General features: G+C 35.9%; 2 protein-coding genes across 2 annotated transcripts in view; both read right to left on the bottom strand.

Moving 5' to 3' along the window:
• LOC107581467 (metalloendopeptidase OMA1, mitochondrial-like) overlaps window positions 1-13742 on the bottom strand; it is a 28160-nt gene extending 14418 nt beyond the window's left edge. Inside the window, exons 1-7 of the mRNA XM_016267042.1 lie at window positions 13247-13742; window positions 11110-11338; window positions 10646-10819; window positions 8746-8853; window positions 6767-6895; window positions 4079-4153; window positions 2394-2543 (exon numbers count right to left, since the gene is read on the bottom strand). Of these exons, the coding sequence (XP_016122528.1) occupies window positions 2394-2543; window positions 4079-4153; window positions 6767-6895; window positions 8746-8853; window positions 10646-10819; window positions 11110-11338; window positions 13247-13626 (1245 nt within the window). The 5' untranslated portion in view covers window positions 13627-13742. The remainder of the gene's footprint in view (window positions 1-2393; window positions 2544-4078; window positions 4154-6766; window positions 6896-8745; window positions 8854-10645; window positions 10820-11109; window positions 11339-13246) is intronic.
• Window positions 13743-13851: 109 nt separating this feature from the next.
• Window positions 13852-18950, bottom strand: part of LOC107581495 (histone H2A deubiquitinase MYSM1-like) — an 11843-nt gene continuing 6744 nt past the window's right edge. Inside the window, exons 3-11 of the mRNA XM_016267074.1 lie at window positions 18481-18566; window positions 18301-18358; window positions 16701-16751; window positions 16538-16612; window positions 16236-16424; window positions 16016-16148; window positions 15826-15931; window positions 14879-14936; window positions 13852-14497 (exon numbers count right to left, since the gene is read on the bottom strand). Coding sequence (XP_016122560.1) covers window positions 14252-14497; window positions 14879-14936; window positions 15826-15931; window positions 16016-16148; window positions 16236-16424; window positions 16538-16612; window positions 16701-16751; window positions 18301-18358; window positions 18481-18566 — 1002 coding nt within the window. The 3' untranslated portion in view covers window positions 13852-14251. The remainder of the gene's footprint in view (window positions 14498-14878; window positions 14937-15825; window positions 15932-16015; window positions 16149-16235; window positions 16425-16537; window positions 16613-16700; window positions 16752-18300; window positions 18359-18480; window positions 18567-18950) is intronic.

Here is an 18950-nt window from a genome sequence, read left to right on the forward strand (position 1 = left end):
TTTAGGGTGAGTAAGATTTTTTTTTTTTTAATCAGCAAGAATAGATTAAATTGATCAAAAGTGACAGTGAAGACTTTTATAATGTTATGAAAGTTTTCCATTTCAAATAATTGCTGTTCTTTTGAACTTTTTATTTCTCAAATAATCCTGAAAAAAAATTAACAGTTTTCAAAAATATTAAGCAGCACAACTATTTTCAGCATTGATAATAACAATAAATGTAATTAAATTAATTAAAGCAACTGTTTAACTCTAGGGGAGTTGGAAAATGAGCCTATTTTCAAAAACAGAGAAGTGTTCCTTTAATTTTCCCACTCCAGGAAAAAGAGTTCGTACGCATGGGTCAGAGTTTGCGTGCAGGCGCACAAATTTTACCGTCAAGTTTGTTTTTATAAATCCCACCTTTTGCGCAGAAAGTGGCGTACGCCTCTTTCAGGGCTGGTTTTGTGTGTACGCAATGGTTATAAATGAGGCCCCTGGACTATAAACACTTTCTCAATCCAGACTGACATCAAGTATGTTGCTATTTTATGAGAGGAAATTGTGTTAATTCAGAGTTAAATTCATGCTCCAACAAATCACTGCCATGCAGTGCACTATATATAGTGATGTGCTGCATAATGGCTCATGTGGTGAATTATTTGGCCTAAATCGCTTATGAAGGCTTTCTCCTGTTGTTGCTAGTACTGATCTAAGGATTCCACCATATGCATGTTGAGTTTTCTGACATCTCTGCAATTCATGGCTCTTGAGTTTGGTTTTCCCTTCCAGCAGAAAAGCATTTATGTGTTCATTTCCACTATGAACATGGTCTAAGGCATGTGTGTAGAGGTTTGAGTTTGCTCCAGAGCAGAGGGGTCTCTTGACGTCTCGTTAGCTTTGGTGCAGTCTGGATTCAGACGCGTCTGCGAGCCTTTCTGATGGATACTCTTTAAATCAAGAGAACAGTGTACCCAGGACATCTACCTCAATTTAAATACAGAAAACAGCTCTCCCTTGAAAAAGAGCTTGTGTGTTTGACTAAACAGTCAAAGCTAATCCATTTCCATCAAAGCTAAAGATACTGTTTGGATCATCTCAAATCATAATGGAGAACATGTTTATTAGGTTTTACACAAACTTGTAGAGTTCATTAAGCGAAGTGCTGCCATCATTAAAGACATACCAAACACTGACGTTCTGAAATTATTGTTCATTTTTAATTTTTGTCATAAGAGTAGAAATGCAAAATAGACGCTTTTTCACTAGTGGTCTCAGATGTTTGGACCCCAGTGAAGTTAAAATTATTTTTACACAATAAAATGCTGTTCCGTAAGGAGAACTAAGAGTGCTATTAAAAAATTAATTAAGAAATATCATTGTATTGATTCAAACACACACAAAGAACAGGAAAAATAGACATTTTTAATTTTGAATTGCCAAATAAATATACGTTTTTAAAAATCTTAAGTATAAGTTAAAATATCATAACAATAACAGTACATTAGTGAATCAATTTTAAATGCAACATTTTCTAAACCCACTTGCCAGCTGCTTTTCTTTAGCAGTTGGTTGACTGTGTAAAAATGCCGTTGGATAGTTCACATGTGGGAGCAACCAATGAACGTCCATGTGTGAACTGTCCAATTACATTTTATCGATTGGCAAAATGATAAAGAAAAGCCAGTAGCAAATTAATAAAGAAAAGTAATCTGTAAATGCTTTATAAAATTCAAGTGAAATGATGGATTTTAAAAATATTTATCAATTTACTGTTAAATTTTATTAGATTTTAAATATCAATTAAATAATCTTAAATACTGAATATTTAAAATGTACTTTTAAAATGTCCTTTTTTACATTTAAATTTTAAAATGTAAATTTTTTTCATGATTATTGATTATTTTGTTTTATTTTTAAGCAATACTTTTAGTCCTCCACAGTCCATTACGTTTGGCACTTTTTTTTAAAGATTTATTTTGGGCATTTTTATGCCTTGATTCAGATAGGACAGGAAGTGGACAGGAAGCGACATGGGAGAGAGAGAGAGAGGGGGACAGGATCGGGAAAAGTCCGCGAGCTGGGACTCGAACTCGGGATGCCCGAAGCGCAACAGCATGTTGGCCACATTTTTAAAGAAAACTGGAAATTACGAGGAAGGACAGGAAAATGGGACTGGGAATTCAAATGGGAAATGATGCATTGGCACCAAAGCTTAGCATGGTTAAAAACAAGTACACTAGGCCATGGCTTTGATGGTTCTTTCTTTTAGATCAATTCCTTAACCATTTGAAATGGTTGTTACCTTCTCAGCTGCTACATGTTATGGTTTGCGTTTGTGTGGAAAGATTTCACTCAAATAGTCTTGTCTAACGATATCTACTGATGCATGTATTTGCTTTCATGTGCTTTACCTCAGGGACGAAGCTGTTCAACTGTCTGACATGGTTTTGGTGGGAAGGGTGTGTGGACAGCCACTCGGGGATGGTGGGTTCGCCTCTCAACTGATCATAGATCTCCATCTGCTGCCAAAAGACTGGGCCTGCCCTCACGTCAGCACACGCCTGACAGAAACACATACAAATCTCAATAAACACACATACAGAGATGGTTTCCAGGCATGTTAAAGCCCTGCCATCATCAATGGAAGCAAACAGAGAGATGACACAAACACAACCACACGAGTGCCCGAAGCTCTGGACAGCATCATTAGCTGGAGCCGAGAGCTGGCTGGCTCACGGACAGCATGACTCATGACTAGTCTAGCAAGCCTCGCATCGTTACCGCAGCAACGTGCCAGTGTCCTTCACCGAGCCGGCTGTGGCAGGCCGGATCCGGGCCCGTTTACGAGCAGCAGGCGGTCCATTATTACTACTACAAAAGATAGAAGGGAATTGACTGTTTCTCCATAATGATGCCAAGCATGGGATCAGGAGACATGCTGTCAGGAAGAGCACTACACCGTGAATCAGATCACTGCCACATAGAGAGAAATGTTTCCGTCGAGCAGTTTGTAACGAAACAGTGCCATCAAGAGGTCATGTAGGTTACTGTGACTATAAATAACTAATAAAAAGCAGGTTCCGCAGCACGGAATTGCATTTAGTTTTTCACGGTTTTAATTTATCCAGTTTTCTAGTAAGAATAAGTTACTAATTATTATCTATACAGCTTTTATTTAGAGTGACATTATTCTAAAATATGTCGTGCCTTCAAAAGTTAATTTATTTGTAATTTTAGTCAAGTTTTTATTATTATTTTCTTTCTTTCTTATTTTCTCGTGATCTTGACATTCCCAAAAGCTGTTTTCTCGTTATCCCGATTTAATCTGCTCATGATCTCGACATCATAAAAGTTGTTTTCTCATGATTCAACTGACAGCAGCACTAAACAAATTAAATAATAAATAACTATTTTGATAAGAAGCCATCCTAAATGTAATGGTCAGATTATATCTATCTTACATGACAAATAAAAATAACAAATTAACTATGCAATATAATTTTTTTTCAAACAAATAAGGAAGATGTTGAATCCAAGGTGCTCTAAAAGATTTTAAAATAATTTGCGCATTTACATTCAAATGCTAATTGGTTTACATAATATACATGAAACAAAACCTAAATCCCAAACCCTAGCTATAACAGATATTAACTTAAATTAAAACTATTAAAAATTGTTTTCAGCAATTAAAATAAAATGACAAATATTAATAAATGCTAGTTAACTAAACTAACTAAAACTAATAATAGAAAAAATAATCATTCTAAAACAACACTAAGCTATAAAAAGCTTAAATCATATTTATTTAGCCTGATTTTCTGAACAGAAAGTGTTAATTGTGACAAATTTTCATCAAGCCCGACACACACTGTTTTACCAACAATGGTTAAGCAGGTTTATAATTCAGTTATGGGCTGCTACGCAGCACTATGCTGATTATCCATGCACTTGCAACTTATGAAACGTATATATAAATGTAAATTATGTAACAGCTGCTTACACCGAGAAACTGGACTTACAGTGCATTTTATGTAGACATTTTATCAATGTGTTCCCTTGGAATTGAACCCTGATAATAATACAATTTCTGCAGTACCTTGGCAGCCAGTTGCAGGCCAACCTGGTCCGCCTCTGCTTCCAGCTTACGACAGAAGGGCCGGTCAAATAAGAACTACAAGACAGACAGAAAAAATGAGAGAGAGAATATGCAGTTAAATGAGCTGTTCTGACAGAGCACACAGAAGCTATATTGAGTAAACAGAGGAAGATTGACAGAATGAAGTGAAGCATATTTGGAGAACAAAATGACTAGGAGATAAAAAGCTTAACCATTAAAATGTAATTTATTTTAAAAGTAATGGGAAAAGACGATGAAAAACAGGGAAAAAAGGGATGAAAATATCCACATTAAAAAGAGAGCAGGAGAGTACACGGTATCTTAGATGAAAAACACCATACAAAACCAAAGTACAATTAAATTTAAAGTGGACCTTTGTTTCACGGCGCACAGTGCTTCAGAAAATGCAAATTCAATATCCATTTAGAAGGCAAATAAATGTAGCTGAATTCTAACTAACCTTAAATTGAAGTCCTTAGAAACCCAAATAAGATCTCCTCTGAGATATTGTTATTGTTTTACAGTGGTGGCAAGAGAGTACTTGAGAAGGTTTCTTTGAGCTTGAGTAGAGGGGTATAATTCACGTTTAAAGGGTCGTTTAGGGATTTTAGAATCAATATTTAAGGAGTATTTGCATCATTAATGGACAAACCCAACCTAAACAGAGTCCCATCAACGTCTTATGCTTAATTCTGAGCAAACTAAATGTAATACAAATACAATATGTATACATATAATCAGTTAGCAATATTTTTTAAAACAAATTCATACTTTTACTCAGCAAGGACACATTATATTGATCAAAAGTGACAACAAAGACATTTATAAGAATACAAAAAATATATTTTATATGAATGCTGCTTTTTTGAACTTTCTATTAAAGAATCCTGTAAAAAAAAAACAGTTTCCACAAAAACATTAAAGGGGTCATATGATGCGATTTCAATTTTTCCTTTCTCTTTGGAGTGTTACAAGCTCTTGGTGCATAAAGAAGATCTGTAAAGTTGCAAAGACTAAAGTCTCAAATCCAAAGAGATATTCTTTATAAAAGTTAAGACTTGTCTACGCCCTCCTAAAACGCCTCGTTTAAACACGCCCCCACATGTCTACGTCACTGTGTGGGAAGATTTGCATAACGCCGCCCAAATGTTCACGCAAAGAAAGAAGGCATAACTTTTATTCTCGCTATAGTATTGTTGCTGCCGCCGCCATGTCGTGAAGACACTGTGTGTTTCTTTTTGGCCTTCCAAAAGAGGTCGATATCTGCTTCGTCATGCCTAGAGCTGATCCGTGCTGGTCGCTGAGGAAATACATCAACTTCAGCTGTGGATCACCGTTCACCGTGGACGAAGTGGAGTCCAGCCCGGGGTCGTCACATGTGATTGCCGCAAGCCCGCCGGACGCTCCTTCGTCGAATCCGCTGGCCGCGCCGTTCTCAAGCCCGCCGGCCTCCGCTCACTCTAGCCCGCAGTGTGTGAAGCTGTATAACACATTTTATGGAGGACTGTTTCCTGAACCTGCAGTTCTGCAAAGCCTACAATGGGTCTGTGCTCAAAGGCTGTTCTATAAAGTGGGGCAGTTCCAACTTTGCAAGGACAGTCTGGTGCTTCTGACTCACAGCCTGTAAGTACAGTTTTTATATTTAAAGAATTTGCCACTGATGATTCAAACGCGAGTTTTGAGCAGTGTAGAGTAGGCTTGTTTGTTTGTCGTTTCTCCGATCACAAATGCAGACATGGTTTATGTTTACACGGCGCGATACGCAACGCAACGTGTAAAAAGACAGTATAAGACATTATAATCAGTAATTATGTCCCCACTGGATGCAACAAATGCCTCATTTGTAATGGGTTTTATTGGTTTTGTCTCATCGTGCTGGGAGATGGCATCACAGTATGGTAAGGGGCATAACATTTCCGTCACATGCTTGAGGTATTCAGCCAATCACAACGCACTGGATAGCTGGCCAATCAGCGTACACCTCGCTTTACAGAACGATGAGCTTTGTAAAAATTGACGCATTTCAGAAAGGCGGGCCATAGAGGAGCAACAATAATGTACATTATGTGGAATGACACGTTGGAAACCAATAATGTGTTTTTTGAACCTTAAACCACATAAACACATTGCATTACACCAAATACACAACATAATGTTCTTTTTAGCAACGTCATATGACCCCTTTAAGCAGCACAACATTGATAATAAGAAGAAATGTTCCTTGATATTAGATTGATAGAATTATTATTAAATGATAGAATGACACTAATGTGTGGAAAACACATTAGTGAAAATTCAGCTTTGCCATCACAGAAATAAACATTTAACATTTTTAAATATATTACAACACAAAACAGTTGCTTTAAATTGTAATATTATCTTACAATATTACCGTTTTACTGTATTTTTGATCAAATAAATGCAGCCTTGGTAAGCAAGAGTCTTCTTTCAAAAAATACATATATACAAAATGGAATTATATATGCAAAATAAAATATTTTAAAATAAACTATATTTCAAATGCTATTTAAAAAATGGATGTGATATTTATTTACAGACTGGGAAAATGAAATGGCTTTATTAACTGTGAGTGGGAACATGGAAAGGAGGCAGATTAGGAATCAACTGAAAAAAGAGAAAGAGAGAGATTGTGAGGTCAGCTGTCACCTGCACTAGTTTGCCCTGAATCCACTGGCCCAGCACGGCTAAACTGTCCCTGGGACAGATCGCCCAGATCGCCGTTAACAGGATGAGAGACAACAGCTCCACCACGTGAGACAAACTGGCCTGCTCTGCCTGAGAAAGAGAGAGAAATTCATTATGGGCTTCTGTTTTTGTTGATTTCGTCATTTATCTACTATGCTAATTTGTTTGTATTTCAGTGTTAAGAACCTTTTTTTTTTTTATCTTGCTTAGCAGCCCATTCTTTGACAGCATGCCCAATTAGAAACAATGTAGAAAAACAAACAAAAAGAAACAAGCAATTTAGCAAAGAGAGACATAATGAATCACACTGAATTGTAATTGCGATACACATTGTATTGAAAGAAGGGCAACAGATATACCAAAACACATGTCCACGAGTGGCCGGGTACATGCCGCAAAGCAGATTTGTTGGGTAATTATGTCAGCTTCATGGTCATATGATAATAAAAGGTGTTGAAGAAGCATTCTGAGATTAAGGATTGCTTGTGATAAGTGTATACTGTAATGGGAATCATACTGTTATATAATAATTTTACCTATTACAATAGCTTATTTGCATTAAAATGGATGGTTTTGTTTTATTTTCACATTTTTTAAAATCATTTTAACATAGTATAATAGTATAGAGGACCAAACCTGCAGAAATTAAAAACAAAAAAATGATAAATAATAGCGTTTATTTATTTTTCATTCCTGCAGGTTTGGTCCTCCATATTATGAGAGATGTTTACCAAATATCTATGCTTTTACATATGATTTTCATTGTCTGTATCAACTAAAATTTTGGTTTGGTCCTTACACAAAGATATTGCATTCAAAATACTTAAATAGCTCATAAAATATATCAAACAAAATATATGTGACAGCCATATTTCACCTCCTTCAGTGTGGAAAAGAGCTGCTTGGACATTTTGTGTTTCACATATATACCACCATTAATAAGATTTTATGTTTTTGAATGTCCCTTATGCTCACCAAGGCTGTATTTACTTGATCAGTAATATTGTGAACAATTTACATTTTATATTTGACTGTTTTAAAATGCACCACATTTTATGACAACGCTGATTTTTCAGCATCCATTACTCCAGTCTTTAGTGTCACATGATGCTTCACAAATCATTCTAATAGGCTGCATATGAATCAAATAAATAATGTGTGCCAATTAGTTTTTCATCTTGCTTGTAGCTATCAGAATAACAGACAATCACTGGGACAGTGTGCATGCAGGTTTGAAATCTGTTCCAGCATCTGCTAGCTTGTTGCGGTTTGAAATAACAAAGAAAGCACTCGTGAGTCTAAAAGCGTGTTTCTAGGCTTTAAAGGGACTTTTTAGTGTCACAGAAAAATGTACTAAATCAATTTAGTTTTTCACAACCACATCATATCAGTCCTGATATCAGTGTTAAGCTTCATCACCCTAACCAGACCCACAAGCACGCAGTGATGCAACAGCTCTGAAACGAAAACATCTCTTTAAACCCAACCCTTAACATCGCTTAGTGCCTCTGAGACAGGACGCCTCCTTCTCTTCATTTAAACCAAGAGAAGAGATGAAAGTAAAACATGGCACACGCAAAAGAGAGATAAAGTGAGCACTTGAATCTAATGAAGGGTCTTTTACTTCCAGAAAAAAGCTGAGGGACACAGCAAAGGAAGGATAAATTTAGTTTGATCCAAACTATAAAGGCCAGAGGCAGTGTGAAGACCCTACAACCATCACACAATGGGTAGCAAACCATCTAATACTCGTATACATTTAAAATGAAATCAAAATTACCCTAAGGGAAAGATCACTTACAGAAATTTAACTACGCACTTGGATACTTTACTTTCAGCATATTTCATTATTGGATTAAAATAGATCCTGATAAAATGACAAAAATAATGTCCATTTGGGTGTTTCTGTGCAGAGGTTTGACAGTGTGGGCGGGACTTACTGCATGACCAATCAGAGCGTGAGTCGTCTCATGTCCCAGTATAAAGACCAGCTGATGGATGTCTGCTACAGCCTCCAGCATTCCTGTGAAGATGAAGACCTTTCCATTCTGACACACACACACACAACCATTCCAGCTGTTAAATCAGAATCATTTTCTCCTCAAGGAATCAGTCTCAAGATTTTCTTTAATCATTTGCAGTGAATTAAGAACATACTTCTCTCTCTACGGGAGTACTAAACTGTATGAAGAAAAGTTCATACACACAGTTAATAAGAGAAAATATCCAAAACTGTATGGGTACTTTCACAAACAGGAAATTCAAGAATGAGTATTAGATAAAGTATCTATCTATCTATCTATCTATATTTTTTTTTTGTATATGTCTTTTACAAAGATTTTGATGAAATATATATATATACACACATATACATACTACAATGAAATAGTCTTTACTTGATCAAACAGAGTAAAAACAGAAATATAGACCTTTCCATTCTGACACACACACACACAACCATTCCAGCTGTGAAATCAGAATCATTTTCTCCTCAAGGAATCAGTCTCAAGATTTTCTTTAATCATTTGCAGTGAATTAAGAACATACTTCTCTCTCTACGGGAGTACTAAACTGTATGAAGAAAAGTTCATACACACAGTTAATAAGAGAAAATATCCAAAACTGTATGGGTACTTTCACAAACAGGAAATTCAAGAATGAGTATTAGATAAAGTATCTATCTATCTATATTTTTTTTTTGTATATGTCTTTTACAAAGATTTTGATGAAATATATATATATACACACATATACATACTACAATGAAATAGTCTTTATTTGATCAAACAGAGTAAAAACAGAAATATTGTAAAATATTATTACAATTACTAATTACTAGTAAATAGAAATAGCTATGCTCTATTTTATTATATTTTAAAATGTAATTTATTTCTGTGTTGGCAAAGCTGAATTTTCAGCAATCATTACTAGTCTTTAGTGTCACATGATCTTTTAGAAATCATAATAACATTCTGGTGTTTGCTGTTCAAGAAACATTTCTTCTTATCACGGTTTAAAACGGTTGTGTTGCTTAATATTAGGGCTGTGCAATTAATCGCATGTGATTGTCAAGCGCATCTTGTCAGTAAAGCCGGTTCCGTGATTGGTAGTAAATCTCCATCACCTGCTTTCAGATGGAGCGGCATTTACTACACAGAGCCGTAGTTCACTGACAAGCTAGGCAATATCACGTTCATAATCGAATGCGATTCATCTGCGATTATGAACACGATATTGCCTAATTGTCAGTGAACTACAGCTCTGTGTATTAAATGGCTCTCAACCTGAAAGCAGGTGATGGAGATTTACTACCAATCACAGAACCGGCTTTACTGACAAGATGCGCTTGACAATCACATTCGATTAATTGCACAGCCCTACTTAATATTTTCATGTAAATTGTCATACCTTTTTAATTTAAAGAACAGCATTTTTTGGGAATATAAATATGTTGTAACATAAGAAATGTCTTAACTGTCACGTCAGTTTAGTTTCAATTAAGTTTATTTTGTCATTGCTAAATAAATATATATATTTTTAAATCTTACTGACCCCAAACATTTGAACAGTTGTGTATATTGAGTATATGTAGTATAACTTTTCCTGAAAATACTGTATCAGTGCTTCATACGGTGTATTTTCTTTATTTGTGTATGTATATAATGTTCAACATACAGTACAATAGGTTGGATAATGAAGAAGCAAGTCATCTAAATAATAAGCAAACTCTAAGACTGATGATTTCTTTGCAGTCAGAGTTGCTTCTTAATTTGCCAAAAAATTTATAGATTTGCTTTCTTTATTAGAGAAATCCTTTGGTTGTTACCAGATATGACTCACAGGCAAAACAAACGCATTGATTGTAGGACCGTCCACCACATGGACCGTCCAGGGGACAGAGGTAATCTCAGCAATGTCCCGGTTTCTCTCGGCCAGAATCCGAACCACTAACTCCACCGCCTGATGCCAGGGATCCGATCGAGCGATCAGAGAATCCTTAAACTCCTCCATATACTGAGATAGAGAACGAAGGAGAAAGAGGAGCAAGAGTCCATGAAATCAAATGGAATTCAATTAAGTGATTTGTGAAATGAAACACCACATTTCATTTTCATAACATCCAATTGCACCAAAAAAAAAAACTAATTCACACAAATCATTTTGGACCAGCCTGAGGCATGTTGTTCTTGAAATATTGTTATTGATCCTAAATTCATATGAAATTAACTGGTTGCAACCACACAAAAAAATAAATAACTGAAAACAGACTAAACCAGTTGTGTGGACATGACTAAAACCTACTCCGCTTCCGCAGTGACCTGAGCCAGTTCCATAAAGTTCTCCCTGCTGAACACCAGCAGTCGGGTCCTGCCCGTCACTGGAGATTCATCCAGATGAGTGAATAAAAAGAGGCAGACGAAGAACAGCAGTCCTGTCCCAGCTCCCACAAAGTGCCAGCGTCGACACCATGTCCATTCACGAAACAGCTGCTTTTTATTGGGTGGCAGAGCCAACCACCATTTTCTAATACTCCTAGAGACACAGAGAGAGATACAAATTAAATCAGAATTTTTATCATTATTAAACCTTAGCTCACTGCCTCACCCTCACACAAAAACAAGAACTTTGGTGTCATGACCTGCCATATGCTCCCCATTTAAGTAACCACAGTATAAATAAGTGCTTGGAGACAGTACAAGCCAAGGACTTTGGTAGATTTCTGCTTTGGTTTTACATAACATGCAGAACATCTGGTGGATTTTCTGCAGGTTATGTGAAGCTAAAGCATTTTGTCAACTGTTCTGGATTATACATTCCTTAAATGTGCATGTTCACTGTTTTTTTTTTCCTTTTCTTTTTTTGGAAAAAAAAAACTTTTATTCAGAATGCATTAAAAGGATCAAAAATGACAATAAAGAGGTTTACAATATTACTGCTATATGTATGATACATTAACATGTATTTAACTAGTTGATGAATGCTTCGAAGCAAAGCTTCTTTAAGCTTCGAAACCTTAGCGAATCATTTGTATCGAACCAATGGTTTGGAGCGCATATCAAACGGCCAAAGACATGCGATTTCAGTTACCGAGGCTTCGTTACTTCACAACTGTTTCGAAATGTTTCAGTGGTTTGTATACCGGCCTCATATTTTAAGGATATATATGCTAATTGCAATTTCAATAAAACATTTGCAATGGGTTCGTAAAAACTGTTTTTTTGCATCTATTATTTTTTTGGACTGAGTTTTTGTTGCAGATATGCCGTTTTGCCCAGCAGGCGTCACTAGCGTGTGGTGTATCGAATGCTTCGAAACAGTGAGTCATGTTTGTTCAGAAGATTCGAAGCTTCGAAAAGATTCGTTTCTGCCACCGCTACTTTTAAATTCTGATTTCACCGTAAAATTCTAATTGATTTCGTGTAAATACAGTTTCAAATATATTTAGAAAAAAGCATATAGATACATTTTGTAAGTTATGTAAACATTAAGATCAGCTAATTATTGGGGATTGGGAAAAAACTACTGAATGGATATAAAATATTGCTACTACTGTATAATCGCTGACCATAACTAACAATATTATGAAACAAATATTTATCTACAAAGAATATATTTATCTGACAAATTTTATATAAAAAAAATTGTATAGATTTAAATATTGGCCATCCTATTAATTATCAACCATTGTATTCATGTATATAAATAAAGCCAAATTTAGCAACACCACTTTTAGCTCTTAACTGATGCAGTGCGTAGATTTTATTTCTTAAACAAACACATCAGAAAATGTACCCATGTTCATATTCCAGGAGGACAATGCAAAGATTCATCAGGCTCAAATTATGAAAGATTGAAATGTCTTTGGGATGTGCTGGAGTCGACTTTACACTGCCTGCCCAAAAAAAGTTGCACACTCCAATATTTTGGACCACCTTTCACTTTGATTACATTGTTTCAACAATGTTATGCAACATCATAACATTTCTAATAGACTTCTAATAGGGTTAAGCTCAGGACTTAGTCCTCATGATGCCCAAATCACTACTGCACAATTTGGGTCCAATTAATCTTGACATTGTCATGCTGAAATAAGTACATAGGTATGTCTTCCAACATAGTTCAGAAATAAAAAGCTACACAATCAGGATTAAAAGAATGGTTGCAAAACGCATAAGCCAGAAACATATTAATCACTGCAATAAAGATTAAATCTTATACTCTTGACTGTTTGCTTTTTTTTTGCCCAGGCAATGTATTGTATCATATCATAGGCATCAGCATTGGCCATAATTCTTGGTGCATCACTCTTGCTAGTTAAAACCTAGAGCTGTTCACTGATTCACCAGCTTCATCTGTTCTTGACAAAGGCTGATGGCTGAAGATGGGGAGGTATGTCATTCTTATAAAGGTTATTAAGTATTTGTTTAAAAGAAACCTCACCTGCCCAGTATGATGGCCATGAGCTTCTGCAGTGGCTTCAGCACCATCCATATCAAGGGTGCAGGTAAAGCTCTCAGTCTGCCCGAGGTGTGAAACTCCCGCGTGGACTGAATGATGAACGGATGAACTGGAGGTCTGAATGCTGTTATACAGATGCTGAGTCTTGATCTCAAACAGAGAGATGAAAGAGAAACTGTGACAGATCCTCTTGGTTTCAGAGATGTAGATGAGTTTGTCCTCATGAGATCAGTCCGAGCAGAGGCGAAGAGTGACGGACGCTGTCTCTGTCCACACCATCTGACCACTGAATCAACACGGTTTAATGACCTTATTCTGGACAACATGTTGAGTTTGACCAGGTGAAGACAAATCTGCTCCATTGTTATTATAAAATACACTGAACGTTCAACTTTACTCTTGTTTGCGTAATAATTACAATGATAAGCTAAGTCATAGTTTGTAGGTTATATGGGCACATTATGCATTTAAAATTCACATATTATGAAATGCTAACGTGATCGAAATTAAACAGTAAAAAGGACAGCCTTTGCCAGAGTTAACATTTCGTTTTTACTCAAATTGTGTTACTCCAATTTCAGTTAATCTTTTTCAGAATACTTTTATTTATAAATGGTCACAAACACTTTCTTGAACACTGTGATCAAACTGAATGACAAAATGTCATCAAACTACAAAAAAAAAGAAAAAAGTTAACTTTAAACTTTAATTTTAAATAGAGCTTTGTGGTTAAACTCAACTTTCATGAAAACTATATTATAAAACGTACATAACAAAAATCAACATGAATGCAATGTTACACAATTTTGTACAACGCATGAATGATACACATGTCCTCCGCAGTAGCAGGTTTCTTTATAGTATGTTTTTACCTTCAGATTGTTAGGTTTATTGTTATTATTTACAGGGTAGTAGGGTTGATAGACTGTGTAACAGGTGCATCCTCTTTTTCATTACAGCTTTTAACATGGTCGACAGGTCTTGTAGTTACAGTTCATCTGGGCTGTCAGACTCAGTAACACACGTCTCATCCGTGGCATGGCTGCTGTTGATTGGCTCAGAGGAGATGAATGACAGTAACTGAGGCTGTGTTACCGTTTCATGAAGATGAGAGGAAGAAGAGCCGGTCTCAGGGAGAAAATGTGTAGTAAACAAGGTTTCTATCTGTACCAGGAAAGTCTCTATGTCAATCTCTGAGACCTGCTCCAAAGTCTTCCGGATTGATGTAAGCATCTACAGACAGACAAAACAAATAATAGTTAACTATAATGAAAAAAAATAAAAAGCAGAACTATTATTTAGCAGAACTCATTCGACTAACATGTCAAATAAATGCATTTAAATTCACCGTGAACCATTAGAATTAGTTTTTGTGGATATCCTACCAATTACCTCAAAGAAAACACTGAATATCTTTCAAAGCTTTCCTCAGTTCATGTAGGCCATGCCATCCTCTAGTGTACTCAGAAGTGCTTTTGACAGCAGTGTGAGAACCTTGTTTCTTGGTAGTCATGCAATCAGGTTAGCCAGCTTGTCTGAAATCTTTTGCCATTTTTATGTGCAATATCTGGGCGGTCTGTGGGTGTGATGTGAAGTCTAGATGAGACGTATTACCTTTTCCAGGCAAGTTAGAGAAGAGTGTCTGCGGAAGAGCCTGTCCATTGGTACACTCCTGAAAGAGGAATTAAATATTATTACCATTTGTCAGCCCAATATACAAAACTGCACATAATTTCTAATATTCATATTAGGTCTCACTACACCCAGCTGCCTGTGACTGAGAAAAGTGAACAGCATTGCTGGATGATGTTTTTAACATGGCAAATTTCATCATTGTAAAAATTGATAATGTATTTTAAAGCATAGTGACATATTATTATTATAATTTAAAATTTTCACTTTCAAATTTGAATATATTTTTAAATGCAATCTATTCTTCCAGTGATGGCAAAACTGAATTTTCAGTATCATTACTCCAGTCTTCAGTGTCACATGATCCTTCAGACATCATTCTAATATGCTGATTTGCTGCTCAAGATGATGATTTCTTAATATTTTCAATGTTAAAAACAGTTGTGCTGCAAAATATTTGTGTGGCAACTGTCATACTTTTTTTAGGATTATTTGATAAACAAAAAGTTGAAAAGAACAGCATTTACTTGAAATATAAATCTTTTATTACATTATACATTTCTTTACCATCACTTTTGATCAAATTAATGCATCCTTGCAGAATAAAATTATTTGTCTTCCCCCCAAAAAAAAAAATCTTACTGACCCCAAACTTTTGAATGCTGTATGGTCTTTAATTTCTCTAAATGGTAGCAAGCTTTATTAAAGCTGGAAATAATGTAAAATACTACTAATACAAATACTAATAGACAATGTTAGAAATACTCTACATTCAAATATTCTGAATAATAAGTAGTGTTTATTTTATATTAATATAATGTCATTTGAGGCTAGTTTATGGAAATGTGAATAACATGCAGTGTTTTGTAACTTTGTAACATTTTCATGTATTCTTGCTTCCCTCTTACAGTCAAAAACACACAGCTCACCCATGAGACAGCCTGTACTTGAACACCACCCATTCTGCTCTTCTCATCACTTCTGACCAATCAAGAAGCTCAGATGAATACTGGATGTTAAATCGGTATGGAAACCCTGAAACACAAACCACAAACTGATTCAAATTCAGCTGTAGCTGGGCCTAATTTATTATTTACACTAGGTGCTGCTGTGACATACTCTGTGGTCCAGAGGGTCCGGTCTCCTCCTGGACCAGCAGACAGGTGGTCTGAGACAGGGGAGATGGGTTACTTGAGTTATACGGGCTGACAATCATCCCGATGAATGGAGCACCTCCTCGAGAGAAATAACTCTGCCATAGAAACAGACAGAGAGGATGTGACACGTAACCAAAGACACCATCCTATTCCAACTACAATATAATACAGTGATGTGTTACCTGGTATTTGGCCTGAGTGTCAATGTCTCTGAGGGAGGGGTTGGGGTCGAAGGCTGGATGAGAGTGGTACCAACCCACCACACTGTGACCTTTGACCCCGAGCAGCTCCGAGGCCTGAGTCTGAGAGACGGGGTCCATCTCACACTGCAGACCTGTGCTCAAGCTGTTGCATGGCTCTGCTGCACAGATCTGCACAAACATCAGCAAAATGACAAACAAATCAACAGGCATTTATTGTCACAGCCGTCCGAAACTGATTGAAAAAAACAGACTCAGTTCAATGAATCCATGAATGAACTGACCTTTAACACCTTCTCTTCATCTTCATATGTTCCTCCTAAAAGGCCAATCACCTCTCCCATGGATACATGAGCATGCTGGGAATGGATTCAATTATTAGTACAACATAATACTGAGGAATGAATGAAAATGCAAATCTGGAAACCAACACTGTGTCATACTTACTATATCCATGACAACAAGAGCCTCAGCACAAACTATCACTTTGTATGGTTCCTGAGACACAACAGACAAAATAAGTCTGATGAAATTCATTTCTATACAACAAAATAAACTGCAGTGTTGTCACTAGGGTGGCCCATAAAATATCCAGGTTTTGGTTTTGTTTTCCTGTTTTCATACTTGCTGAATGTAATGATCGAAAAGTAGTTTGACCAATAACGTGCAGGCATTGTGCATGATCGACCAATCATAGTGCGTTAGAAGGTGGGTTCTACAGAGAACGGTCAAAGTGATGCAAATATGCGTACATATTAGGTGTGTTCGTTTGGCTTGAAGCGGAGCTGTGCAGATCGATCGTTGTATGACATCAAAGTACCGCGAGAGCGATACAAAAGCACTCTCTATAGCTCTCGTGGATGTCATACAATGATCGGTCTGCGCAGTGCAAACAGACAAAACCTGGATATTTTAGGCACTATAGAAATCATGGCCAAGAAAAATGTCCTGTAAAAATGGCACATATGGTCACCCTAGTTATGACTGAGATACGATTATAGATTTTATTATTAATATTTTGAATTAGTTTCTATTTTCCTATTTTCATTTTAAAGTTATTTAACGTTTTAGGAATTTCGTTTTTATGTTTTAAATAAAACAAACAAAAAAATTTTTTAATTTGCATTATTTTTTCAGTTTTTGTTTTTTAGTACATCAAATTAGAGTTGGGCAGATGAAGCCTTGTGAAGCCTTTGAGGCTTTTCCTGATTGTACCAAAAAAAGATTGGTGGAGGGAACACCAAGCATTTCGCGTCTCCTTATAACGTGCCAAAGATTCGAATCAGTCACCTCGCTTCAGGTGTTTCATTGTGACGTATGAAGCCTCAAACGTCATCGGTCACGTGATCATGGAGATTTGATACAAGCCACGACAGTCTTTCGAACCAGTCTGCTTCAATAGAGTAAAACAGGCTTCAGAGCCTCAGTGTCAAACGTCCCATTTCTACATCAAATTAAACTAAATGAAAATGAGAAATTGAAATAAAATAAGTTGAAATAAAATTAATTGTCAACTACCTGAAATAAGTTTATTTCATTTATTTTGTTGCAGTAAATGTTTATTTTATTTCAAGTAACTTTTTTTTATGATTTTAGTTTTAGTTAACTATAATAACCCTGATGAACATAAATTATGAAGAGGAATTACAGCAGAACTGGCAAAAACTAGCATTTAGGTGGCACTTCACGCTTGAATTGTTTCAATGATTCAAAAATTCCTAATTCTGGAATTTACATGACGGCTGGAACACACTACATGACTTTTGCCTAGATTTTTGCCCTGATTTACAATCTAGAGAACTCAACACTAGTTGCCTTTAGTCATAGCCAGCCAGCTGATGATACCCAGTTTTTATCTGCAAGCACTTACAAAGTCGACAAGTGTGTGTGATGGCTAGTGTTTTAAAATCTGTATTCCAGTCTTAAAGGTGAGGGGGCATGATTAATAGTGTTTCTTTTTTATGATATTTTTAGAATTGTACTTTTTTCAAATTTTTATACATTAAAAGACTGGTCAAAGATGTTATTAAAAAAGAATAATATTTACCTCTGTTTCCTCTCCAAAAGCTTTGCATGGAATGAGCTGGAATGGATCAATCAGAGAGCTGCAGAGAACAAAGTCATGGAATGAATTCAAGATGTGTCAATCAAAAGCCTATAAACAAGATCATTAAACAAAAGATCTAGATGTTAAAGGTTTCCGTTTTGTTAGTGAGCGTGTGTTTACCCTCTCTGTTTGGGGAGTTTAGATGGTTTTGGTCCTTTCTTCTTCATTTCCTCTCTTCTGATGGCCAGCTCCTCTGCGCTCAGATGCTGGATGACAAAAAACCCACACAAATCAGGGCTCAATAATGAGAAAGTGTAAACAAAAAGTATTTTCGGTAACACTTTACAATAAGGTTCATTAGTTAAACATTAGTTAATGTATAAACTAACATGAACTAACCATGAGCAATACATTTGTTACTGTATATACTAATCTTCACTAAACGTTAGTTAATAAAAATACAGATGTTCATTGTTAGTTCATGTTAGTTCACAGTGCATTAACTAATGTTAACAAGATTTTAATAATGTGTTAGTAAATGTTGAAATTAACATTAACAAAGATTAATAAACGCTGTATAAGTGCAGTTCATTATTAGTTCATGTTAACTAATGTAGTTAACTAATGAACCTTATTGTAAAGTGTTACCA

This window comes from Sinocyclocheilus grahami, unplaced genomic scaffold (genome assembly GCF_001515645.1).
Source record: "Sinocyclocheilus grahami isolate Dianchi unplaced genomic scaffold, SAMN03320097.WGS_v1.1 scaffold35.1, whole genome shotgun sequence".
In the NCBI taxonomy this organism is placed as follows: Eukaryota; Metazoa; Chordata; class Actinopteri; order Cypriniformes; family Cyprinidae; genus Sinocyclocheilus; species Sinocyclocheilus grahami.